Here is a 26,932-nt window from a genome sequence, read left to right on the forward strand (position 1 = left end):
CCGGCCCGGGGGGCGCCCGGGCGGGCCGCGGCCGGCGAGCAGCGGCGACGCAGCGGCGGCCGTCGTTCCGCCGGTAAACGGGCGCTCCGCTCCGCGCCCGTCGGCGGCTCCGAGCCGGGGGACGCCGCTGCAACGGGAACAAAGGAGAACGAAGCTGCCGCGGCTAAAGTTAGAGGGGACGTTAGCAGAGGGCTTTTTCGCAGGACTCGGTAAGCGTGCGGGCGAGCCGGGCGGTGCGGGAGGATCGCGGGGGGCCGGGGGCGGCGGCCCCCAGCTGGGCTCCTCCCGGGGCCCTCGCCCCGCCCGCCGCCGGCCGCAGCGCTCAGCGCCTCTGAGGGACTTCTGGGTGCCCTTCGCGGCTCGTTAGGCTTATCGTCTAGCGGCTCTCCCTAGTTTTCTCCACTGTTATGACATTTCCAGCAATTAAAGGAAAAAAAAATCCCCGACATAAAAGTAGCGTTAAGTATCTGTTACTAGGACGCCTGTCAACTGTAAGAGCAAAGCATGTCACAAAAATGTTGTAACTACCTCAGAATTCAGTGTTATAAACCGAGGGAATGCAGAGAAAATGCTACACTTGAAATAATTCCTTTGTTTAGTTACCCAAACGGACAGCTTTTGCACTTCAAGAGCACCTATTGGTGGTCGGGTGATGGTTGCACCGGATGATCTTGGAGGTCTTGTCCAACCCTAATAGTTCTGTGATTCTACAATTCAACAGCCCTCAAGAGAGGAGCAAGGAAACAGGCTGCCTTTATGAGGAAATTTAACGTATCTGCGATCAAAAAGGTGAAAATAGTGTATTCTTGAAATAATAAGTGGAGTTTTTTGTTTGTTTGTTTTATTTAATTATTGGGCAAGAATTAAGGCTGTTCAACTGCTGCAACTACACTTTTTACCTTAGCACATTTGGACTTTTAAAACATCCTCAGCTCTGAATTTCCTACATGCATAGCTTGTGATTTCACAATAGGATTATCACTTTTTTTTTTTCTTTACTTGTTCAGTTACTCTTACGTACCCAGTCCCAGCTCTGTCCTCAGTCAGATTTTTTTTTTTTCTAAATGTTTTATTTAAATGCTGATAGTACCATCAGTATCCTAAACCAGGAAAAAAAAAAAAAAAGTTAAACTGAGATAACCCTCCAGTCACATTCACCCCCAATACATTTTTGGGCCCAGCACAATTCTGCATCACTTTATCTTTTACTGCACCACCTTTAAATCCCTTCCTCACCAGCCATGATAAGTGTGAGCAATTGGTCCCTAGGACCAGCTACAGCAAGTTAAGAAAATTTGCAAGGCTGACAGAGCAGAGGTGCAGCTGGTTAGTTTGCACAGTGTCTGAAGATGTTAATCTGTAGGTCCTGAGTGCTTTGGGATCTCTGGAGTAGTTGGCATAAACAACTCCAGGAGCTCATACTCCACTAGCTACAACAAGAAAATGGGACAGATAATGTTGCTAAACTTCACCCTACTTTCTTAAGAGAAAAGGGTGCTGTTTGTCACACTGATGGGCTTATGTTCTTGATGTTCGTGTTCCATCTCGTTGGGCAGATCTGGAGTTACTGGACTCTGTAACACGTTGTACCAGCTGATGCATTCACGGGTGACACTGAAAGAACCTTAGGGCAAAGAGAAGCACATGTTAATGTTGCAGATCTTTGGGCTTTTGTCCAAAGAGGGGAAGCTAAGAAGTTAAATAATTCCTGTCTTGGCTTTACAGGGCTCCCTCCAGCTTTCCTGTATCTCTTGTTTCAGATAACTCAGGAGGAGGGTTTCTCTCAGAGCACTCTTACTTGTCATCCTTCCAAAGTCCAGACAAATGTTTGTATTACTTCTGTCATGAAGGAGGAAGGGGGCTGTTAGAAGAGTGTAAGACTGTCAGGGTATGGCATGAGAGGCTACTTTCTTACTTCTAGAAAATTCTACATTTAAATTTGGTACAATGTAACTCTGACACACTGAATTTGAGGGAATGTCCGAGTGCATGCAGATTTCAGAGAATTGTACAATACCATCCATCAATGCAACAGCTTCACTAAATTTTAGTCCTTTGGTTAGAGCTGTCCTACGTAGATTGCACCCAATATGGAAGAAAGCTCAGAGAAAGCAGCAAAAGAATTGGATACCTCCTCCACACACTGAAGATTTGACATTTTTATGTTGTGTTGATGCATGTAGGGGGCCAACAAGAGATTTTTAACCATTGGGAGTAATGTGAAGGGAGATGCTGTTTCGATTTAGTACCTCTCAAAATGAAATAGCCTGTATAAAATGTTCCAGTATGTCGTAGTGTAATTCAGTATTTTGAAGCATTTTGAACTATGCTATACAACAGGAAATGAGACAGTTCTGAAATTCCCTAGTACTCTGCCAGGACTTGACCTCTTGATGTTTCCCTATCAGAAGCTGGGAGGATTTCTCCAGGAGCCCCGTGCAAGGACTTGTGTTTCAGGTGTTTCCCTTTGGCAGCCAGCATTCTTGCACCTGATCTCAGACGCTCTGTGGCCCTGGCTCAGTTAAAGTTCCTTGGCTCATTTATTGGGTCTCAAGTTGATCAAAAGTTGGTCAAAGTGGTGGGGGAGGGAAGAAGGGGTAGAAGATGTAAGTTACCCCACAGAAGGCCACTCACTAACAGATAAAATCTCACATTTGCACGGTCATGCTACTTTACCACCATCTCTTCTTCTATCAGTGGGGGGTGGGGGGTAAAGGAACTTCAACAGGGCAACACAGTCCCTTCATAGCCTCAGTACAAAGTGATGTGTGGTTGGAAGCACCCAGTTGAACGTTAGTGGGACTCAGCATGATTAGTAGTACATACCATTAGTAAAGACAGGAAGAAATACTTTACAGTATTGTCATTACTCTGATAAATAGCTATTCTGTATGATATTTTGGAACTGTTTGCAAAGTATTTCTAGATGTTCACAGTTAATTTCCTATCCATTTGAAAGAAAATAAAAAGTTTTTTTTTTCCCCCCATGCTTTTTCGAGAAACAAACTTCTGCATTATTCTCTGCGTGAGTGTGTGACTGAATGTAAACATGCATAGTTATATTATGAAATATCTCCCTAATGCAAAGCACATCTAGCTGCCTAAAAAGTGATTTTAGGGAAAGATTGTTCTACAGTTATTACACATTACAGTATTCACTGTAATCACTAATGAAAAGCAATTTCTAAGCACTTTTTAGCATGATGGATGTTGTTTTGCTGAGGCTCACCTGGTAGATTTGCAGGCATGCTCTTATCCTGACAGTGGCAGAAATCTGAATTGTTAGAGATATTTTCAGCAATTCCCTAATGAGTTCCTATTACTTCGTAGCACTTTAATGAACTCCAGGTTGTAGTTTCCTCTCCCTTCTTTCTCTCCTGATTCTTCTAATTTCAGATAAATATTTCAGATTAGAAGTGGCTCTGGATATGAAATGTGACCATTAACCTCCATGCAACTCTCTGATTATGATATGCCATTAAAAGCTAGATTCATCTCTCTAATCCAGCCACTTGGAAATTTTTGGCTCAAATTACATTGGTATTTTTTTTAACAGGAGCAACATTTCTTTAAGGGATGTGTCACTCTCAGATGCAAAATAGAAAACAGCTGCCTCTTTCAGACATCAAATAAGAACCAACCCCATCCAGAAACAAGACCAAATTTTTGGGCTCCATGAAAACCAAGATGTATCTTTTTAAATTGGATGGCTGCTCCACGTCAGCAGCTGACATTAACATAGCCTTTTTAATTGTTCCTTTTTCTTCATACCTTCTGTTGAAGGTGTAACAGCAGGATATTTTTGTTCTGTGATAAGTACTCGCAGAGCTCTGGGTTTCTACCTTATTTTAAAGACTGAGAACTTGCACACCATAGATATTTGTTGCCCCTTTTGTAGGCATGTGAAAGTTTACAGGACAATCTTACCCTTAAGTCGTAATGCCTCTTCACATTACATTCTACAGCAAAACGCTCTTACAGTGGCAGGGAATCACAGGAAATATGTTGATGGACTTATGAATGTTACAGAGATGGTAGTGGAGAATGATTAGTGATTGTCTTAATAAAAGCTGGGGAACACCAAAGAATAAGTTCTAAAACATAATTAAGTATTTCTGTCATGCAACACAACAGAACTGTGGCACCCATTGCCTCAGGATCTTGTGGATGCCAAAAGCTTAGACAAGGGGGCTCAAAACACAGCTGAGCATGTTTATGTAAGAAAAATCCAGCAGACGTTATTAGATGTAAAGATACAACCTCTAACTTGGGAAGCCCAGAAGGCACTAATTGCAAGGTGCTCAATGTTTTTCTTTCTCTCTTTCTCTCTCTTAGGCAGTGGGATGCTCTAATTTGTCTTACCACTAGTGTTCTGTTTGTGACACTGTGTAGACACTCATTTGACGATGGGCATAATGCTCCCCTCTTCTGAGTTTCTCTCTGAAATGAGTTTGTCGCCATAGTTTTTATACTTTGCCAAGGGGTACCTTTCTTGTAGCATTGGTATTTTCAGTCTTTAGTCACTGTCATCACTGCTTGCTCAAGAGGAAAGAGCTTACATCTGCAGAAGAGGATTCTTGCCGTACATTCAGCACGAGTGCGCAGCCTCCTCAGCAGACCCTTAGGCTTAGGGTGAAGAACTGCTGCTGGTGCACGTGCTGTCCGCTGCCTGCGAAGATTTGCTACTTCGCAGCGCTGGCGTGGTCAAGGATCTGACCTGTTGGAGCAGGCTGCTCAGGGCCGGCGCCCAGGCGGCTTCTGATCTCCAAGGAAGGAGGAGGCTCCGCAGCCTGTCCGGGCTGCCCGAGCCAGTGCTCCGTCACCCGCCTCGGAAGAGCGCTCCCTGATGCCGGGCCGGGCCCTCCCGTGTCCCCGGCGCCGGGCCCTGTCCCTCTGCCCCTCGCGTTTCCTCCGGAGCCCCCCGGCCCCCTCGCTTTTCGCGGAGGGGAAGGCCGGACCGTCTCGCTCTGCCTTCTCGCTCTTCTTCCGAGAAGCCGAGCGAACCTGTGCCACCGGCCGCGTGTCTGTCGCTCGCTGCCCTCCCTTCCTCGTCGGGCACGCGTGACCCCGTTTCCCTGCCTTTGTTCTAAGTGCCGCTCGTGCTCCGGGCCCCGGCCGTGCCGCGGGGAGCCGGGAGCCGCTCCGCGCCCGCCGGCCCCGGCGCCCTCGGCCGCTGCGGGGCGAGGCGGGGCCGCGGCGGGGCGGGCCGCGGGCGGGGGCGGCCCGGGGGCGGCCCGGCCCCGCCCCGGCAGCGCGGAGCCAGCGCCGCGGCGGGCGGGAAGATGGCGGCGGCGGGCGGGGGGGGAGCCGTGGTGTCGGTGCTGGCCCCCAGCGGGCGGCGGGTCACGGTGCGGGTGGGGCCCGGCACGGTGCTGCTCCAGGTGGGTCCGGGGCGGGGGCGGCCGGCGGCGGGGCCGCGGGCCGGCCCCTGACGCCCCTGTTCTCTCCGCAGATCCTCGAGGAGGTCTGCAGGAAGCAGGGCGGCAGCCCCGGCGAGTACGGCCTGAAGTGAGTCTCACCGCGGGGGTCGGCCGGGCGGCTGCGCTTCCCCCGTCCCGTCCCGTCCCGTCCCGTCCCGTCGCCGGGCCCGGCGGAAGCCCTGCCCCGCGCTGCCCGGGGGCCGGGCCCCGCCCGCGGCTGCTCCCCGCGCCGGGCCGCGCTGCTGGCGAGGCGCCCGCACGGTGCCCGCGGCCCCGGCCCCGGCCCCGGCCCCTCTCCCTTCCCCTCCCTGCTGCGGACGGCGCCGTCGGCCTGCAGCCCGGCCGTGTGGGCGCCCTGTCGCCCGCCTGTCCCCGTTCACTGAGCGTGGCCTCGTCCCGAGGGCAGCCGGGGAGGCCTGTGTGAAACACGCGTGGGAGCTGCTTGCTGTTCGGTGTGGGCGTTCTTGTGGCGGGTGGGCGGGCGGTCCTAGAGGGGCCCAAGGCGTCCTTTAGCTGTTTACTGGGGCTGGTGTTTGTTTTAGTCGTTGCCACAGCTGTGTAGGTGCTGCGTGATAGTGCATGAGGAAATCATTCGTAGTTATCACGGGAGAGAGGTCTGTGCTGTACAGTTAAGGTTATGCTCTAGAAAAGTTATTTTGTTTTAGTTAAGCTCTGGGGTTCTCCTAGTGCTGAGTTCCATTCACTTTTAGGACGTGTGCTGAAATCCTGTGTACCTTCCGTGAAAACACTCCCTTCCCTGCCTCACACTCACTTTTGCTAGTTGACAGACTGATAGGAACTCTTCTGTCTTACCTACTGTTTTGACTATATACTTTTACAGTATAAAAATCAAGAGCTTATTCATCTCACTGGCAGTAAAATACATTTTTATTTAGTGTTGTATGCAGCATGTGAATAGGTATTCAGTTGTTGTTTATCTCTTAAAACCTGAGTAGGAATACAATTAGAGGATTTTATCTCTGACCTCTACAACCTTTAGTATTTTGGATAGGCAGTACCATCTTACTCTATGGCTTCCAACCAGTCTGTGGAGAGTTCTGTTGCTTCAGACCTGGATGTTGCACTGTTGCCAGTCCCTAAAGTGATCTGAAGGTTGCATATGATGGTTCCTGGTGTCTTCATTTACTGTATTCTTCTTCAGGTTTCAGAGAAGCGTGTTGGATCTCTCTTTACAGTGGAGATTTGCCAGACTACCCAACAATGCCAAGCTGGAGATGGTGCCAGTCTCTTGCAACAGAGTGGGAATTGGAAATACGGTATGTTCATTTCACAGTGTGACCTGATTTGTTTAGTTTTTCAGACATGCTGGATATGATCTTGTCATGTCTAGTGAGCAGGAACATGTTCAGGCTTGATCAAAATGCACGAGTGGAAGACTACCTGAAGAATAGTGGAGGCGTGGTGAAAAAATAGATGTAGGAAATTAGGAGCTGGAAGTCTTTGCTTACGGTCCATATGGTGGTGGTGTTCCAGTGACGTGTTGGTGGGCAAGGGGATCTTTTAGGGGGCTGGCAAACTTAATAGACGTAAATGTATAAGATGTTAAAGATCACTGTTGGCTTTGCTCAACAGTTGCGTTAGTTCCCTTTCCTAATTTCTATTTCTGTTACTGTAGTTTGCTTCTGAGCTTCAACTAAAATTTGAAATTCTTAAAGAATTCACGATATGTTCACACAGCTTTGTAGTTTTCTCTGATATGTGCTGTGTTTAGCATTGTTCTAATGTTCCTATTTATTATTATTTGCAAAGGGCTTATGGACGCTTTGTTCTGTAGGAATTATTGTCAAGTTTAGGAGACTTAAATCTTTTAATGCACGTCATTCTAACAGCTGGAGACAGAACTTTTAAAACAATGCAGAGATATTAATGAACATAAACATGTTATGTGGTAAAAATGATGTAATGGCAGGTGATCTAGGTGTGCTATCGGTACAGTTGTAGTGATAAAGTTATTGACATTTTTCTTATATGTTTGTAAACTTAGACCAGTGCCAATTATCTCCTATTATTTTATATAGAGCCTGGGATTTTGAGAAAGACTTTTTCTAATGGACTGAATGTGACTTCCGTGACATACTTAGCTTTGAACTGTTGCCCAAAAAACTGATGCAACTGGCAGTCTGAATTTCAGGGCTGGATTCTTATGGAATGGTGATGTCAGCTGTCATCAGTCTGCTGTAGATGAGAAAAATCTAAGGCCTGTATTCAGCACTGAAGAAATCAGGAGGTCATGTTAATGGTAGTATGAAACTACTTAGTTTTGTTGGCTAGTTGTTGATAATGCCACTGATTTCTTTATTAGAAAAATTCCTGTCTCCAGCAGATCACAATTTGCAGTCCTGTAAGGACTGGCAGGAGTTGTGGCAGATTACAAACACGTTCTTCTAAGGAAAACACTGCAGATTACTGGAGTGTGTGGTGTCTATTTTCATTTCCTGGGGGAAGGGGAAGGATGCAGATTTTGGTGGGTACAAATTAAAACAGAAAACTGAAATCAGCTGTCCCGCTGTTTCTGTAGGCAGATAGTAACATTAGCCAGTACCATGCTATGCATTCTCACTGTAAGAAAATATGTTACAGGTTGTGCAGCTGAGAGGAATACAACAGATTCATGTGACCTTATTAAAGTGGTAATTTTTCTAGCAGTGCTAAATGTGTACTGTGGGCTTGGACTCTGAAAGCAAAGCTGTTAATTTTATTCTGCAAATCTTTCTAAATTGAAGTTGCACTGTCATGTTAATTTTTCAGTGATGTGAGAGGAGACTGAATGAATTGCCCAAAGAGAGCTATTTACTAGAGGACTAAAATCATAATATTCATAGTAGAATAGAACTATTCTGAATATTAACTTCTAAAACAATCATTAAATACTAATTGTTTTTATCTAATGTAATAATTTGCAGCAAGTGTTTAGAAGAAAGTCACAATTTTTGGTTAGCGTGTTCTAAAGATCAAAGAAAACACTGAAAAAAGTTGTAGTGAAGAAATTTTCATTGAATTCTTGTATTTACTGTGTTGTTCCTATAGGTTCGGATTGCATTACAGTTAGATGATGGCTCCCGTTTGCAAGATACCTTTCTCTGTCAACAGACTTTGTGGGAAGTTCTGAACCATTTTGCAAAGACCAGGTAAGCAACTCAGTGGAAAAAAAATACTTGTTTGGATGGGTCTATGTATGACAGTATTTAGTTGTTGTTACAGTGTGTTGTGGTTCAATCCCAGTAGGCACCTAAGCACTGTACAGCATCTTGCTCTCTCCTGTTTGTTCCCTAGTGGGATGGAGCAAGAGAATCAGAAGGCCAGAAGTTAGAAAACTCATGGGTTGGGATAAAGAGTTCAATATTTTTTTTTTTAAACTCACTTTAAAAAATAAATAAATGGGAGGGGGTGGGAGAATGACGTAAAACACAATTGCCCACCACCAGCTGACCGATTCCCACCCAGTCCCCACGTAGCAGCACCCATGGTAAGCTTTCCCCCAGTTTGTGGAATACAATGCCACATGGTATGGAATATTCTTTTTGCCAGTTTGAGTCAGCTGTGCAGATTGCGTCCCCTCCCAGCTTCTTGTGCGCCTCTGGCCTCCTTGCTGACAGGGCAGTATGAGGAAAAAAAGGCTTCAACTGTGTAAGCACTGTTCATCAACAACTAAAACATCAGCGTGTTATCAACACTACCTTCATCACAAATCCAAAACCTAGCACCATAGAAGCAACCATGAAGACAATAACTCTATCCCAGCCAACATCACCACACAGTGATCCAACTAAATCGTGCAGAATTGTAGAATTTACATTTCATTGCATTTTTTTCCTTTATAACACAGATGTTTGCCTTTTCTTTGCTGTTTCATATTTGACAATCCATTGTTTTGTTGCTATTTTTTAATACTGGACTTGCAGTCTTGGTTCAGGGCATAAACTGGAAACAAACTGCAAAGGCCAGAAAGAAACTATATACCTGGATGTATTGCTGCATTGTTCTTTTATACAAACTTATTTAAAGTCAAGTTACTTCCAGAGCTGAGAAGCTAGTCTAGAATATCTTCATCACTAGTATTTTTTGCGTTGCGGTTTCACGTGGTAGAGAGGGTTCTTAAGCAAGTTGCTGTTGCTTTTGGGACATGAGCAGATCTCCAAGGAAATAGTTCTCAGCAGGCTGATGTGGCTAATTAACTCCTGATTAACTCCTACTTAAATGGAAAAATATTTGGTCTTACATTTATTAAATATATACGTGGGTTAGAAATCTTATTGAGTCTGGTTCGTTGCTTTCCTTTGTCTCTAGCTTTGACTTTAAAATGCAGTATTGTTTTCAAATGTCAAGCTAAAAAACTTTTCTCTGTAGACAGTTTTTATTTTTTTTCATGGCTTGGAAGATGGAGCCTTGAAGCTGTGACAGCCATTCTACTCTGAACAGAATTTCCAACTTTATTTTTCTTTTTGTATTGTTGTTGGTTTACCTTTCTCTTGGTACAGTGTCTTTTCAGATTTTGTGTTTCTAGCTTGCTTTTTCTCTTGTATTCCTCACCTTCTACCAGTTGTTCTGCGCTTTTTCTAATGTGACTAAGCTTGCTTCTGTTGCACTCAATCCTCCTGCTCCTCTGTACAGATGCTGTATTGTGCAACTAGGAACTGTTTTTGTTAATTTCTCAGAACACTTACATACTCGTCAATCTACAGAGATAGTGGTGATCTGTGTGGAAACTTCTTAAGTCTCCAAAGCTATGGTGCTAGAAAAGCTATTAAATAAGTGGTCACTGGGAAGGGACAGGTGATAGTTCAGTAACCAGTAGTAGTTTCAGATAAGCTGTCTTTCAGCGTACACTTAGAGGATGCAAAATCTTGGATTGCCATTTGTCATCTGGGCTGGAGCAATTGACCAGTTATGGGTATGCATTAGCATTAGACTACTGTACTAGCATAAACTACTTTAAATGAAGTTTGATGTTGCTTATTATGTACTGCAATTGGAATAGCCTAAGAAACACAGTTCTGAGGATGAATTGGTCAAACTTACCTCATTAAGTCAGGGTAGCACAGTTGAGTTGTGTAGCTTGAGTTGCTCTGGAGCTGTTGTGCTTCCCAGGGATGCACTGTTTGTTTTCAGCCAGCTTAGCTCCTGTTCTGGTTTCAGTTAGAACAGAGTTAATTTTCTTCCTAGTAGCTGGTAGAATGCTATGTTTTGGCTGAGGATGAGAAGAGTGCTGATAACACCCCGATGTTTTAATTGTTGCAGAGCAGTGCTTATACTGAGCCAAGGACATCTCAGCTTCTTGCTCTGTCCTGCCAACAGGCAGGCTGGGGGTGCAGCAAGAGCTGGGAGGGGACAGACCCAGGACAGGTGACCCAAACTAGCCAAAGGGGTATTCCATAGCATCTGATGTCATGCTAAACAATACATAGGGGTGGCTAGCCGGGGGGAGGGGGCCGGACTGCTCGGGGTTAGGCTGGGCATTAGTTAGCGGGTGGTGAGCAATTGCATTGTGCATCACTTGTTTGTACACATTATTATTAGTAGTACTATTATCATCATTGTATTATTATTATTGTTATTATTATTTTCCTGTCTTATTAAACTGTCTTTATCTCAACTCACGGGTTTCACTTTTCATTTCTCTCCCCTGTCCCAGAGAGGGAGGGGGGAGGGTGAGCGAACGGCTGCGTGGTGTTTAGCTGCCAGCCGGGTTAAACCATGACAGCTCCCTGAATGGCCCATAACAAGATCAAATGAGTGCCTAGTGTCGGCTCAAGGGAGAGAGTTAGGATCATGGTGTGTGTGTAGGGGGGGGCGGGGAAAGCAGGTCAAAAACATCTTCTGAATAGCAGCAATGGATTGAACAGTTACTGCTCACTTCCCACGCTCCTGTCTAACTCCCCTTGTAGTATTTGTGCAGCTTTGTGGGGAATTGGCTTACATAGCTGATTTGGCTGAAAAATAATGTTTTCCCTGTTATTTTTCAAGTAGGTCAGTTTCCTAATCCAGGTAAGGACTGTCTCTCATAGACAGTTATGGTAAGAAGTATAATGTGTCTCAAATAAGGATCCAAAAGGAGGAAGCAGATAGGTAGAAATGGTTTGTGACAGGTTTTTGGTTTTTTTACTCAAAATTTTGTATCATCAAAATATCTGCTGTGTGGCATTTAACTCTTAAATTGAAAAGGACAGTCTTTATGTAAATACTAGACATTCAGATTTTTTTTTGGAGTGGGAAAGAAGTAGACAAGGGGAATGGAGAAACAAAACCTGGGTTTATTTTTGGGGGTGTTTTAAGGCCTTTCTTGTGCCTTGTTACATACTTGGTGCCCTCTCGGAGACGAGTGCCTGTTGTAGTTGGGGAAATGCTAGACTGGTGGAGGTTTTATTTGTTACAGGACGTAGTAACACTACTAGTCAATATACATACTGCTCTTTTTAGGATTATAACTGCCAATCTGTGCTAAGTGTTATTAACTTCAGTTCACAAGACACAGCTGTTCTTTTCTGCTCTCTGGAAGCTGAGCTTAGATGTTTGGATGGACTTTGCAGACTTTTGATTAAAGTCAACAAGCAGCAGAGATGCTGTGTGTGACTTGCATAACAAGCTGGAGCTGTATCCATCCGTATAGATTTCAGGGGTTGTGATGCTTTTTAGTATGTACGGACGCAGTTGACTGACTAGTCATCTAGTTGTTGACTTTTGCTGAATCCTTCCCTTGGATTTCCAACTGAAGATGTTTTCGTGGAATGTTCAGCTGCTGTGAGTGCGTGAGGGGGAAGTATTCTAAATCCACTGGAATTTCCCCCAGGTCTCCAGCGTCCATCTTGGCTAATTGGGTCTGAAGAAGGTCTGGAAGCTATTGTAAATCTGCTCCTCCTCTCAGCGTGCAGCAGTCCTTGCACAAGATGTTTACAGGCCCTGTCAGATCACTACATGAAGGAATCTAATCTGCCTGCCGTTCCCCTTCTGAAGAACAGCACATCAAAGAAATGACAGTGTGTTTGATGTGTGTGCTTGCCTCAGTGAGTGAATGTAATGGATTAACAGCAGCTGGAGGAGGAGCCTGCTGGCTTCCAAGAGTTACACAAAAATAAGTCTCCCAGGGATCTTTGCTTGGAGTCTGTTCTGCACAGATTTGGTCGAGGGCACAAGTGTTTTAGCATCAGGCCTGGGAGAACTGTTGCTTTTCAGTCTTCCACTCTTGCTTCTGTGTCACCTTCATCAGCTTTGTTGACTTTTACATAGAAGTGATTGCAGTCAGGACACTTGACAATTTTGACAATGGCTATGACTCCTTACTGCTTTTATGGTATTATTCATTAAGTTTAGATATTTTCCATGTATTTTCAAAAGGCTGTTTAATCAAACGGTTCCTTGGATTGACATGAAAAGAAATTTTGGGAAGGTGAATGGAGCTAGTTTATATAAGTCAAATTGTTTTGCTCTCTTATGGGTCTTTTGGGTCAGGATGTATGTTTATTCCATTGTGCCCTCTCCTCCTAAATTGTGATCATCCAACTTTAATGATAGGCAACCTGAGGTTTAAACTTTATTACTGTGGGCTGCTTTTGTCTGCCCTTTTCTGTAATTTCAGGGAGAAACTGTAACCAATAAAGAGTCTGAACTGTTTCTTCCATGTCTCAGCAGTCTTTTATTTTTATCAGGGATTTCTATAGGGATATAGGTGATCCTGATTGGAAGCAAAAACATTTAAAATAAGGTAGGGATGACTAGCTCTACTGGCTTGTCTGGAAAAGTCTGAGCACACATGGTCTGTTATGATATGCTAAAAGTAGTCTCTTAGGTGCTATTTTGCTCCAAACTTCCAGTGAGGAGACAAGGGTTTTTGTTTGTTTGTTTGTTTGTTTGTTTATTCTCCTTCTTCCCCTTTCCTCATCAAATGCTAGCCTTTGGAGCTTAGTTACTGCTGCAAAAGGAGTAGGGGAGGTAAGAGCCTGGGTCTGGAGTTACAAGGTAAAGCTCAAGGATCACAGCGTGGACATGCGTTATCTAGCACAGCACTCTGGCAAGGTTTGCCTTCCTTGCCAGAGTGTAAGCAAAACCCACTCATTATTGGAGTCTTTTTTTTAATAGGATTGGAAGCAGAAGTGACAGCTGCAAAATGCTTCTTGAATTGAGTTACTCAGAGGTTTGTGATAGTCTGCGTCCTATATGCTGATGTTTTGCTGCCATTGCTTTGAATAAACTAGCAGTTTTAGGATTTACAAACACAATTGTAGGTAGGAACTTCCTGCTGTATGGGAGAATGCCTGGAATAATGGAACCAGCTTTCCACCCATCTTTGGCAGTAGTTTCAATTACTCCAGTGTCTAACTGAGTAACAGCAGATGAGGGGTCACATAGGAATAGTCATACTGGTGCAAATAGTTGTTCATCTGCTACAGATTGATTCCTACAGAGCATTGTATATGGCTTTCTATCCTTGACAGAGTATAACTGATTGCAGTACTGTATGTGGTGGCAACCTATTTTTTTTTTTTTTTGATCATCTAGAAGGGTAATTGTTTTTCATAATCTGAAGGTTGAATGTAATAGCTAGGATGCTCTGGGTTTGTCTGTCACTTCCTGCATGGTAGCATTTGATGCATTGGTTTGGTTGGAGAAGTGTATTCCCCCTCTAAATAAAATAAGAGATACCTCAGTACTGAAACCATTCGGATCTGTTGCAGCTGGTCCCATAGTAGTTCTCAGCCCCTCACTTCCCTGAATGAGACCCATCCCTCAGGACTGGTTTTACAGGTTGCTTTATTTGGATTTGTTGAGTCTAGCAAGCAGAGCCTGTCAGTTTTGTTGTGACTTGCCTTGTCCCATATTATCATGCTGTTGCATACTTTATTTAGAAAGGCTTAAGTTTTAACCTTTAGATCAAGGCTGGAGATAGACTGTTGTAATTAAAGCAAACAGAAATCTGAATTCTGGCCTGTGCTTAACAGGTTTGCTCTCCCACATCCTCCATCTGGAACTCTTTGATGTGCTCTTGCTCTTGAGGATTACTCAAGGATTGAGTATTGTTTTCCAGATGGTGTGTTCAATTCTGAGTGACTCCTGATTCCAGCTACTTCACTTATATTTAATTGAAGCTGCATTTTTAGTCTAAATGTAAATATCCTTGATGAATTTTTCTAGAACTTAATGGCTATATCCTTTTGTTTTTCTGCTCTATAGACTCACTGACTCTTTCCCTGATCATTTATTTCATATCACTTTGTACTGGGCTAACGAGATACATGTTAAAATATTATGCAAAACATCGATTGTATATATATTCTTCTGAGCTGCTAATCTGTGATCTATTTTGGACAAAATAGAGAGACTGCATAAGGTATTGACAAAGCTAATGGTGTTACATAACTCCAATTGAACATTATGATGATACTTAAGATTAGAGGAACCACTGCATTGAAAGTAGTACATTGCGTTTGGGTACCCAGACCCATCTTCTGCTGTGCAAGCAGATTGATAGTGTGCTAAGGGTTATTTTGCATCCTTACCTGGATAGAGAATCTTATTCCTGTCTTAAGATGGTCTTTCTGTAATAATGATTATAAATAATCACCTTTGTGTTGGGTTTGTTGCATGCCTACTTGTGGTCTTAACAGCTACAAAGTAGAAACTTCTCTAACCACAGTAGTCAGTGTGGCCACAGCACAGACATACTCCATAACGTGCAGTCACTTCAGGATTAGTTACTTGGTTGACTGAATGGATTTTGGCTCCTGCTTAAATGATCCTTTTTCTTCATAAATCTGGGAGATAATTTTGTGGCTGGGAGTATTGTAATTTAAACACACACGTTTTGGGTTACATGATGCTGAAAGCAGGATGTTTTAAATAATGAACCCAGTTCATTTAACTCCTTTATAGGAAAGTTAGAAGGAACCCAGGCTCGCTCACTGATTCCCTTTTCTTACAGGCTTTCCCTGTTCCACCCCCCAGGTATGATGCTCGCAAATTAAAGCATAAGATAGAGAATGAGTCAGACAGGTCCAGAAGGTAGTTGTCAGTGGTACAAAATCTAGTTGGAGGCCAGTAATAAGTAGGAGGGTCCAGTCCTGTTAAACATCTTGATTAACGATCTGAACAATGAAGTAGAGTGCACTCTAAGCAAGTGTGCAAATGACATGAAGCTGGGGAGAATAATGGATTTCCCAGAGTCATGCTGCCACCCAGAAGGACATGGACAGGCTGGAGAAAGGGACTGACAAAAACCTCATGAAGTACAGCAAGGAAATGTGCAAAGTCCTGCACCTCGGGAGGAACAATCCCAGACAACAGGATGTGCTGGGGCCCCTGTGCAGCTTGAGCAGGGGTGTTGGACCTGAAGGCCTCCAGAAGCCTCTCTTGTCCTCAACCATTCTGTGATTCTGAGTCCCTGAAGGTACTGGTGATAGGTGTGAGTAATGTGATAGATGTAATTGATCTGAGTTCCTACTTAAATTTTGTGACACCTGAACACCTAGTAGATGAATGTTTTATAAGCATATTTAAGGGAATGTGTCTGTGACTGATTTTGCAGAATTGCAAATAGTACAGAGAAATTATTGAAATAGATTTTCTTAAAATTTCTGATTTCTGGAGGGAAATACTGGAGTACTTTCAGGCTGCCAGGGCCTTGTAGATTTTGCTTTTTTTCTGTGAAGTTCACTCCAATCGCTAGCCTCAAATAACTGAGAAGACAGTGAAGTGCCAGAATTAATTTACATAACCCTCTAAGTTATTTGCAAAGTTCTGTTTGAATTTAGTAATAACACAGGCATAATAGCACATAAAATGGCAAGTTGATTCAGTGACTAAATTCAGCCTCTTTTGTTTGAGGTCTCAGGAGATGGGCAAGGATGTGGCTGTCAGGTGGATTTCATTAGCTGATTTGTAGAGAGGTGGATTCTGTTAGTCATAGGAGTTGTGTGAGTATTTCCCGGTGGGGTGAGGCATAGGAGAAAGCTTGGTGGTCTCCATCTACTGTAGTCTGCTGTTTAGAGAAGCAGATAATCAAGAAAATTAACATTTAGTATTTTACTATCTTATGTTAACCCATTCAATTTTAATTTCTTCAGTTCCCTGGCACACTGCTTTGCCTTTCTGATTGCAGGTTGAATCCCAGGGGTTCAAGTTTTATGCATTGCTTTTATTTCTTTTTTTTTTTCTTTCTAAAAAACAAACAAAAAACACAAAGAACTTGAAAGGATGAGTATAATTGTTGCTCATGTTTACTTGGATGAGTGCTCTGTGCTGAATCACTATTTGTTGTGCTGGTTTTCCTTGCACAGAATAATCTGCCATCAACACTTATGTTTGGTGTGCTGTTTTTTTTTCTCCCACAAGATAATACACTATTAATGCTTGTTATTTTTTGTTCCTGAGGGGGGAATTGGATTTGGAAAGAATACTGATCATAAGAAGAGGCTTTTTTTTGTTGTTTTTTTGTTTTTTTGTTAAAGCTATGTCAGTCGTTAAGCGGAAAATCTACTTCACAGCTTCTTGGTTAATAATGGGAAGAAAAAAAAAACACAACACAATCCTTCCATCTTTAATTGTTCTTTCAGTTCTCTAAATTGTTTTCTGCACAAATTAAATTCTCCATAGTGAAGCTGGGAGATGCATCAAGGTAAGGCACATAGTTCACTTCTGGACATGATGTTCCCAGTGGCATCAAATGATTCTTACCTACAGTGGAAGAGAGGAGTCATAAACCAAGTCTAGACTACAGAGCCTGATCACTCAGTATAAATCAAAGGGGTAGGCTGTACCCTCCTAATTGTAGGCTTGGGGCCAAATCAACTCCTGTAGTAGAAGTTTGCATCTGCAATGATTCTTTCTTAAATTGAATGCTGATACTATTGAAACCAGACTTGATTCCAATTCCAGAGTTAAGTACTAAGGCACTTACTAGCTGCCTGTACAAAATTCTGGTCAGGGCTTGTTAATGCTTACAATGGTGGCTTCTCCAGTAATGAAAGAAGCAGAGAGTGTGTGGCAATTATCTGATTAGAATTTAGGGAGGCTTGTGACAAAACTCTAGGTTGATACCAGAATAACTGATCTCTGATAGGATTCTGAATTAATGAGGGAACCGAGTCATCTTCCATATACGCCTTCACATTTCAGTGATGCAAGAACGCACACATTTCTGCACGCAGTGGGCACTGCTGATTGCATGAATGATCTTGGATGGATGAAAACTGAGACTTGCTATGGTAGATTGTTATTGGCTTTTTCCTTTCAATGTTTGATCAAATAAATATGTAATAAAGCTTCTATTCTTGAATGCCGCAGAATTGCTTATCTTCAGGAAAATGGGAAGAGTAGCATCTTTTTAAGAATAGCACTTGGGTCTGCCTTCTTCACAGCCCTGAACTAGTTCTCCCTCTTTTCTATGCTATGAATCCTTTGCTTATATCTTCCTCTGCAGATGGCCTGTCATCAGCTTGCATCATTGCCTCACTGGAATACTCACCTGTATGTTTATCTTCACTTTTTCTAGAGCAGCAGCCTTTTCTTTGGCTTTGTTTCGTCCCTGGTCCCTAAAATCTAAAAGCTTCTGTTGCTTTTTTTTGTTGTTGTTTTAAATCTTTCTGATACTAAGACAAGCAACCTCTTTGTTCTCACATTATTTGCTTCAGAGCAGTATTTCATTCTGTTCTGTTGCTGCGCATACATGGGAAGAAACTGACCCTTCCATAAAGGAAGTACTGTCTATACATTAATAAACTTTTGAACTTAGATAAGGGTTTAAAAAGAGCAAGTACTAGTCATGTTACAGATCGGGCACTGAGGCACTCTAAGAATGATGTTGAATTTATCTTGTAAAATTGGCTCACTTCAGAATTAACTTGAAGAATTATTTCTCCTTTGTTTTTCAACTTGTCAGGAGCTGTGTTTAAGGAACAGTGAGTGCACTGGAGCAAATTCTTTACTTAATTTCTAATACCAATTCTGTGAAGTGTGTAACGGCTGTTGCTGGAGTAACAGGGAGGAGAGTGATGCTAGCTAATTTTGCTTCTTACTATTTCTCTACGTTGGTTTTGGAAGGGATAGACTGCTCTACAGATGCTGCAGTATTTTGCTGTTTATTGCAGGGAGTTTATGGAACAACATGGTGAATTCTGTCCAGTCTGTATTTACATGCGAGATGAGGTAAGTCACCAAAACCTTCTTAACCATCTCTTCTTCTGTCCCTAAAATACAGGGAAAACTTAGCTCCACTTTCCAACCTGGAAAGTGTTTCTTTTGAACTTTCTTAAGAGGGGAAGTAGAAAAATGTTGGTCTTTTGAAAGCCTGACAAGTCTGTATGGAAAAAAGCTTTTTTGGAACATAACCCAGAGCCGTTTAGACCTCTGAGCCCATAAAATGAGCTCAATGACTTGTTTGTGTTTTTCTTTCCAACTTCTTTTAAAGCTCAAGAGTCAAAACAGTGGTTTCATTTTAATAAATATTTGCTTTCCTCCCTGTTTTGATCTTTTGCTGTTAATGTTTTGTTTAAAATTTTGTATGTGTGTATTATGGAATTCGTTCTCCCTAGCTGTCCCCTTCACTTCCCACTGACCTCTGTGGACAGATCGTCTTTATTCTGGAATGGGTCATTACAAGCAGATGGGAAGTGTATGTAATGAAATCAGCTGTCTTCTAGCTCAGATATGTTGCCTGTGATTTAACTGCTGACATAAAAAATAATGCTTTGCTGAGGTTGAATCAGATTTGGACATACACATGGAACAGAAACATGTATAGGTTATCTTCAATGAAGATCCCTTAGTAAGCAGTGAATATGGTAAAGCCAAATAGGTGAATACAGATGTATTCAGGTCTCATTTCCAACTGCAGAAAGAATGTGCTGTGAGTTGTTTCTGGTGCTGTGTGATGATTATCTTAATATAGGCTTCACTCTAGAAAGAGCTCTTTAAATGCTCTCAGATAGACAGTTACTTTCTTTTTTTCCTCTGTTTTTGTTACAGATCTCAGGAAAAGATGAACTAGAGAAGACAACACTGAAGTCACTTGGTCTGACTGGAGGCAGTGCCATCATCAGGTTGGGAGGAGAAAAGTTTGGGCTCTTTATTTTTCATTTTCACTCTAGTGATGAATTTGTTTTGTTTCAAGTACCAAAAAGTTGAATGAAAATAATTCAAAAAAGACAAACATCACTGTGCTTGGTAATTGTCTTTGCCTGTTTACCTGAAACTTCTGCCCATGAGGTGGGGAATAGACAATGACAGGTTTTCTGTGATCATCTAGCCAGTTTTTTGTAATATATACAGAAAGTGGGAATGATTAAAAACTGTGTTTTACAGCTAACTTTTTTCTTCCCTGGAGGGCGATTTTCTTCCCTTCCTGTGGGGAGGGTAATTCCTGTTTTGCTTCCTCCCTCCTCCTAACTTCAGAGCAACTGCAACTGGTTCTTTGTAGCTCTGGAAGAAGCAGATTATTAAACTATGGTCTAGCTGTCTCCTTTGTGTCTTGGTCATGTTGAGAACTGGGAGGACAGCACTTATGATAAATAATCTTTTTTTTTTCTGGTGTTGTCTTTAAGGGTTGTCATGAAGAAATGCAGTTTGTCTGGTCAGGAGGAAGCTGTGGATGCCATGACACAGTGTAATGAGCCAGTGGTGAGGCCAGGCTCTATCAGAGGAGCAGAGAATGTGCCCTTACCTCAAATGCACGTGTTCCCAAAGGACTTGGACCACAGGGATGTGGCCTTGTCTTTAAACTGTTGCACAGACAATCAAGGCTTGATTAGAGAACCTAATGCCAGTGTGGAGGAGCTGTGTCCTCCCTCAGAGCCCAAGTCTACCCCATTTGTCCCTTTTTTTTGGAGATGGACAGCGTCTGGGGGACACTTCTGTGGCTACTCCACCTCTTGGGTTAGATAAGCCATCTTCAAAGCTGCCAGCGACTTTTTCTAGCCCTGGAGGCCCTTCTGAGCCAAAGAAGTCAAAGAACAGCCAAGAGCTGCAGAATGAGCAAGAGCAGGTAAGGTAAAATTTGTTTGCAGTGAAGGCTTTGTATCATGCCTTGGCCTAAGTGGGGAAAGATGTTTCCATATTTGAGATGCTGTGTGTTTCTTCCCCCCCCTCCCTCCTCCAATTTAGCATTGGATGCCTTGGTGATATATAGTTCTGCCAAGTAAGTTCAGTAACTTGCATTTTGGTCTGTTTGCTATAGGATATACAAAAGATGGGAATTTATGAATTTGTCCACTGTCCAGAGGCAAGCAAAGCTTTGAACCTTGAGATATCCTTGGTGATTGGTTCTAATGCAAGCAACACAAGTGCATTAGAAACAGCCCAGAAGAGCTTAAATTTCTGCGTCAAATTTCATGAAAAGCTAAATGTCTTTAAAAAATGCCCACTTGTCACCTGAGCCCTGGAAACTTGCCTTTTTTCTTTTTTAGTTGCTATCAACTATGTAATTTTTCTGAAGGTGAGCAGAGTTTGTCCAGACTTATATTTTCTATTACTAAGAAAGTGCTTGCTGCTTGTTGTGACTGACTTGCCCTCTGAATGATGCAAGTCTGGCAGAGTTTTCCACATGGAAAGGGATAACCTTTCTAGCTCGTTGCAGGATTATGTCCTAGGAGAAGTGGTCTTAACAGATTTGCTGCAACTTGATCACATACTTCTAAGACCTGAGAAGACAGAGTTTTGAACTCTTAGGTTGTAAGGTGTACCCTATTTCTCATCTAAGATGTTCTGTGGAACACTGAACTTCATAGTAAAGCAATTGTGAAAGCAGCATCCAATGCTGGTGGTTGTTAACATCTGCTTCCTCAGTTCCTCCTGTCCATGGTTGCTTCAATTTACCGCTTAACCATTGGTGACACAGTGGATTGCAAGGCTCACAGATGTAGGAAAGGAATTTTTCAGCTACAGTTGCACCACTTTTGACAAAATTTAGCTATTTGAAAAATGAGGTCTGGGCATCTTCTCTTCCTTTCAGTCTACCCATTCCTTCTGTGAGTCTTAATTTTCTTAGTATTGCAGGTGATACAGAAACCTTCCTTCCTTTTCCCTACTTCTGTTTGCATATAAAAGTATATTCTGTCTTGCTTTTAAGTATCTTGCTTCTTAAATAAAGTCCCAGTTTTTAGTACCTCCTAGAGTTGGAGTTTGGTGTTTATCTTTGATTCTGATCCAGCCAAGGGATTAAACAAAGAAAAGCCATATGCAGGAAGAAAAGACGCCCAATAAGGTTCCAAGGGTGCTCAGTCCAGGAGGAATTTAACAAGGCTATGTGTATGCCCTCTCATTGATGCAGAGGTTCTACCTTGGTTGACTTCTTTGTGGTCGCAGTCCGTTCTTCATGAGTTTCTGAATTGTTTAGGTGGAGAAGCCAGACCCTGGAAGGACTCTGGAACAGTTATAAACGTAGAAGAAAGAGGTCTTGCCAACCCAGTGGTGAATGTTTTAGTATATTAGAAACATGTTTGGGTCCATTTAATCAGTGTTATTTAACCTTTTGGAACAGACTCTGAGTGTGGAGTCCTGAACAGTAGGCTGGGTGATTTGTCTGCTCTAATGCATTGCTTGCTTCAATCACACTCTCACCTATGAGTGATTTGTAAAGGAGGAGTTTTAATTGTGTCTGAACAGGAAGGAAGGAATGGTGCAAGTGTTAGGTGTTACTTTTCACCAGCCTTTTGTCTGTGCTTCTCCATGTGCTGACTGGAGAGACAGAACTAATTTTAGTTTTATTGGCTACAGCTTAATGTGAAGTTGTGCTGATGGTCACAGAGCTGCACCATGGTGGCCTAGGGACTCTTGTTTGTGATCCAGGATCTTTCTCAGAATTGCAGTCCAGTTCAAACCACTTAGAGGCGCTTCGGGAGCCAGCCATCCTTCCAGTTTGAGAACAGTTTTGGAAGCAGCTGCAGATTCTGTTGGGGGGGGTCTGCCCTTGTGTTAAACAGCATGTGATTTTGACTGCTGCTTTCAAGCCCTTTGATCTCTGGTGCTTTTGCTGCTGATTGATTACATTTTGTTCCCTCCTCCATTCCTGCCATCCTCTGCTCTCAGCAGCAACAGCAGAGCAGGGCTAGCCACATGGCATCTGCTTTTTGTCCCTTTTCAGTCCTGAGGAAAAAACAAAACAAAACAAATTATTTTTAAACATCAAAGGTTCATTTTTGTAAAAGAATCTTCCCATTAATGCTTTGCCTGTGTGTGGTTTTTGGAGCTGCAGAGAGGCTGGATAAAATCTGTGCTGGCGTCCCTTCATTTCTTAGGATAAAGATGGTTTACAGACAGCTGCATGCTGACTTTGATGTCAGAACATTAATTATTAGAAGGTAACTTTACACCAGATTCCCCTGGAGATTAGAGCTCCCTGAGGTGGTGGGGAGGAGGTGGGTCTGCAGGGAGAGCTTACTGCTGTGGAAAGCACAATAGCCACCACTATATTTCAAATTAAATAAGGGTTTTCCTCAGCTTACCTGCTTACTTGGGGCCAGGATAGTGATCTTAGACTGAATTGCATTCTTTCTAACACCTAGCTGTATTGCATAGACTGCAATTACATCAATTGCCTGGTAGGCACTGTTGTGAATAGATGGCTTCAGCCTGCTGGTGAAAAGTGTGTAATGTCTCAGCTTTGGTAGAAATAGAGATTTCAAAGAACTGATATTTTGGGAAGGTGACAAACCATAATGCAGCATCTTTGTCTTCTGAAAGGTACTACTGACAGAAAGATAACGGCACAATGCATAGATTTCCTTCCTTCCAAGTTCAATAGTGAAAGGCAGAAACTGCCCTTATGGTGGCCATCTTTTATTACAAGAGATAGCTAGCTACCTTTTGGCACTTGAAGAAAATACCAGATTGGAACTGGAAAGTGAGTAGGTTTACCTGGTAGAGTCCTTTTTGTAAGTAGCCATGGGAAGGTAGCTTTCAGATTCTGCCTGTACTTCGGTGTTGTCGCTGAGGCTTTAAAGCAAAGCTGTAGTGAGAGTATTTAGATTGGGAGATCCCGAATTGGAAGAGTTAAGTGAGTAAATGGTAATGGATAAAGAAACAGGATTTTTTCTGATTGCTGGACTCTGGGCGAGGAATTGGTGGAACAGCCTCTTTCTCTCTGAAGTGTTTCTTATGTCTGTAAGGAGGTGAGATTTATGGTTGGTTCCACTGGGTGTGAAAGACATGGCAGAAGGAGTAATACGATGTGGCAGACTTTGCATCCTCAGAGTCACTGTGGTTGTCTCTTTATTGCTAAGTTGTGCCTAGTAGACACCTTGTGCTGCTCTTCTCTTACAGACCTAGTCATGTAATTCTGAAATTGAGTTGCAGAAACATTGAAAAACAAGCTCAAAACACCTCCGTTATTTTCCACAAAAACTCAGTTGCTACAGCTCTCTCCAGAATTTTCACTGTTATTAGGAGGGGTTAACTGAAAATTTAATATTAGGAAATTCTTACTGTAGTTGTGTGTTTTTGCAGTCTAGTTAGATGTAAACAGATATGCTTTTTCTTTCGTATAGAAGAAAGTGTGTTCCTTCATGTAAAGGGGTAGTGAAGTTATGTGCCAGTTTGGAAGCTAATATAGTCAGCATTCAGTGTTGGCTGGGGAACAGAAGAAATTACACAGTTACGTTTCAGCTGCTAAGTCTGTGTCTGTTCTGGGCCACTATAGGTATGGTGCAGAGAATTAAACAGGCACGTCTTGGCTGAATATAATTTGGAGGGCAAGAACAGGGCGTTTATGTCTAGGAAGAAGTAGTTTTGTGTCACAGCGCATACGTAGTTCTGCTGGGCTGAGTGACTGTAGAGGGGGAAATTCCTGCTGGCACAGTGCTATCTGCAGTGCAGAGCCAGTTGTCTCAGCAAAGATGTCTGGAAAGCGAGGTGTGAATGGCAGTTCTAAGGCAGCCTGAGATGGTGAGTGCACAGAGAGAAGGGGTGACAGCTGAACACCGTGGGCTGGGATATACATCCACTTTCTGATATGTTATTATTTCTGTTGTCTGGGCTGAAGCTGTCTTTACCTGCTCCCATGGTTTGGGAAGTGATTGACACTTTCCACTTGGAATCCTGCTGTTGTTATCACTGGTGCTAAATGACAAGTTTAGGATTTGCTAATGCAGACTTTGTAATTCCACTGTATGTCAGCACCACCTTTCACAACATCCCATAGGGTATGTCTGGTTGTTTTTTTTTTTTTTTTTTTTTTTTTTTTTTTTTTTAACTTTGGAAGGAGAAGTCTGTTTTCAGTATGTGTGTTCTGAGTGAAACGAAATACAAGCCTGTAGGAGGAGACTGAAGTATACCTGATTATTTGGGAGGCCTGGTTAATTCTCCTCTAACACTGATCTGCCCTTACTGGATCAGTGGCTCATGGCAGTTAGGACTGTTGTGCCACAGGCTCTTTCCCAGAGGGTGGCTCTGTATGCTCAGGATCATTTCATGCAGGCAGCTCAGGGAGTTCTGCAGCCCTGGACGTTCCTCCCCTGAGTGCAGGGAAAGCTGCAATCAGGGTCCTTCACCCTCTAGTTAAAGCTGACTCTGCTCAACTTTCTAAATGTAGCCAAGGGTCCCACCCATACAACCTCGCTCTTCTAATTTCTCAAATTACCCTTTAGTGCCCACAAATAGAGTGAACATTGCCTTGTAATTTGTGTCCTCTCTTTTGACAATTGAGGGAGACTCCTTTGCTTCCCAAGGGGCCTGTGCTTGGGGGAAGGGAGAATAGATGGAACAGATGGCAGGAGGAGAGGACATCTAGGCACTCATTTGGATTGCAAAGAGTGTATAAGGCAATATATACTCTTAATATTGCCATGTATAAGGCAATATATACGTATTTGTTCATAGAATCTAGGGCTGTGTTAGGCTGGCAGCTGACTGTAAAGAAATGCTGTATCAACTACCAAAATTTTTATTCTGGTGGGCCTCTCCATTCGTGAACTCCTTCCCCCCTGCATATCCTATAGGCTCTAGCACAATATTCTGTTTTCAAGCTTTGGGCATGTACAAATTTCTAGAATTCAGGAAGTTTGAATTGTTCAAGGTCCAGTAGGTACAACTGTCTTTTGTGTATTTGACTCCTGTTGTGGTTTATATTCACATTCTGACACAGCTGCTTCTTTTGATGTCAGGGATAGTAGCCAGTATCTAACCCCTTCTAAACTGGAAGGGATATGGAGTGTCAGTCTCCCTTCAGAGATGATGAACACTGTCTGATAGTTTGGGAGTGTGTGTGTGCATGTGATTATGTGTATTCGTATATGTGTATGTATACAGATGTATATAAAACTGCAGCCGTAGTTATAGGACAGGACACAAATGGGCTGACAGATTTGCAATCATGATATCCCACTGCCAGTGATGGGCTTTGGAAGCAGGGGGAGCAGAGTGGCCAGGCTGCCTGTGCCTTACAAGTAAGAGGGGTACATTGGAGGTCTCTGCTGTTTGAACAGCATATCCACAGCAGCTGTGGTGTGGGGAAAGTTGCCAATAAATGTAATGAGTACCTTTATTGCAGCTAATGTGTATACTGAAGTGCTCCCCCCACCATCTGTCTGTTTTGCCTACAACAAAGGTTGATTTCTTTCTGAAAAGGGTTTTGCTGTCCAAGGGAACTTTGTGTCATTTGACACAGAATACTTACCAGAAGCCAGGTTAAAAAGTTGAAACATACAATGAAAACCTGCAGTGACTCAGTTCAGAGAACTCAACAGGTCAAAGGATGGCTCTCTAGAGTAAGGAGAAATGGATTGAGACCTAGTACCCTTGGCTCTGTGGCAAGAGAATGCAAGCCAAGAGAACATAAAGCATGATGACAGGCAGGAATACATGGCAGATGAACAATTTAAAAGGGCAGTTTATAAGCAGTAGTACATAGAATAGCACCTGTATTAGTTGTGTACTGCCTGTAGGATGAGAGTGGAGTAGAGAGGTAAAGTATAATTTTAGGATAGGAATGCTTATAACAAGGTTGTAGCTACCAAAATATCATTGTGCTGTCATGTCAGTGAGAAGATCCCACATGCCCGTCCTGGAGGGGAGTAATCTCTCCTTACATTACCTGACTGCAGAGGTTATTGCCCTGGTTTTCCTATATAGACAGGAGAGCAGCTGGCTGTTAGGGTGTCACTCATCAAACAATATAGGCTTCTACTGCTTGTTGGGAGGAATTGTGCCACAGGCTCTATCAACTATAAAAAATAACTAGTCAAAACAATGGCAGCCTCGATACAGTCAGTCTCTGATCGTATGGTCATGAATTCCACACTAGTAATTGTAGTTCAGTTTGAACACACTATTCTTTTTTCAGGAACCTTTCAGAATAAGCAAAGTAGTGCATTTGAGACTAACCTAAGCCTGTTTTTATTCTGTAGTTTGTGGAACGAGAGCCACTTTTATGTCACTTAGACCTGCTAGAACCACTTCCTGCTGGCCTAGATGACCTTCCTGATGATTTTTTTGAAGTCACAGTGGATGATGTACGGAAACGTTTGGCACAACTGCAGAGTGAGAGGTAAGTTCCCTTTCTGCTGGTGTTTGAG

General features: G+C 42.9%; 1 protein-coding gene across 1 annotated transcript in view; it reads left to right on the forward strand.

Annotated features, from left to right (window-relative positions):
* The first annotated feature begins 5,282 nt into the window (after positions 1–5,282).
* ASPSCR1 (ASPSCR1 tether for SLC2A4, UBX domain containing) overlaps positions 5,283–26,932 on the forward strand; it is a 47,487-nt gene continuing 25,837 nt past the window's right edge. The window contains 9 exon segments of the mRNA XM_032199427.1: positions 5,283–5,381; positions 5,453–5,508; positions 6,583–6,697; positions 8,469–8,569; positions 18,518–18,575; positions 19,395–19,468; positions 19,970–20,225; positions 20,227–20,409; positions 26,765–26,904. Of these exon segments, the coding sequence (XP_032055318.1) occupies positions 5,283–5,381; positions 5,453–5,508; positions 6,583–6,697; positions 8,469–8,569; positions 18,518–18,575; positions 19,395–19,468; positions 19,970–20,225; positions 20,227–20,409; positions 26,765–26,904 (1,082 nt within the window).

Source organism: Aythya fuligula, chromosome 18, assembly GCF_009819795.1.
Source record: "Aythya fuligula isolate bAytFul2 chromosome 18, bAytFul2.pri, whole genome shotgun sequence".
Lineage (NCBI taxonomy): Eukaryota > Metazoa > Chordata > Aves > Anseriformes > Anatidae > Aythya > Aythya fuligula.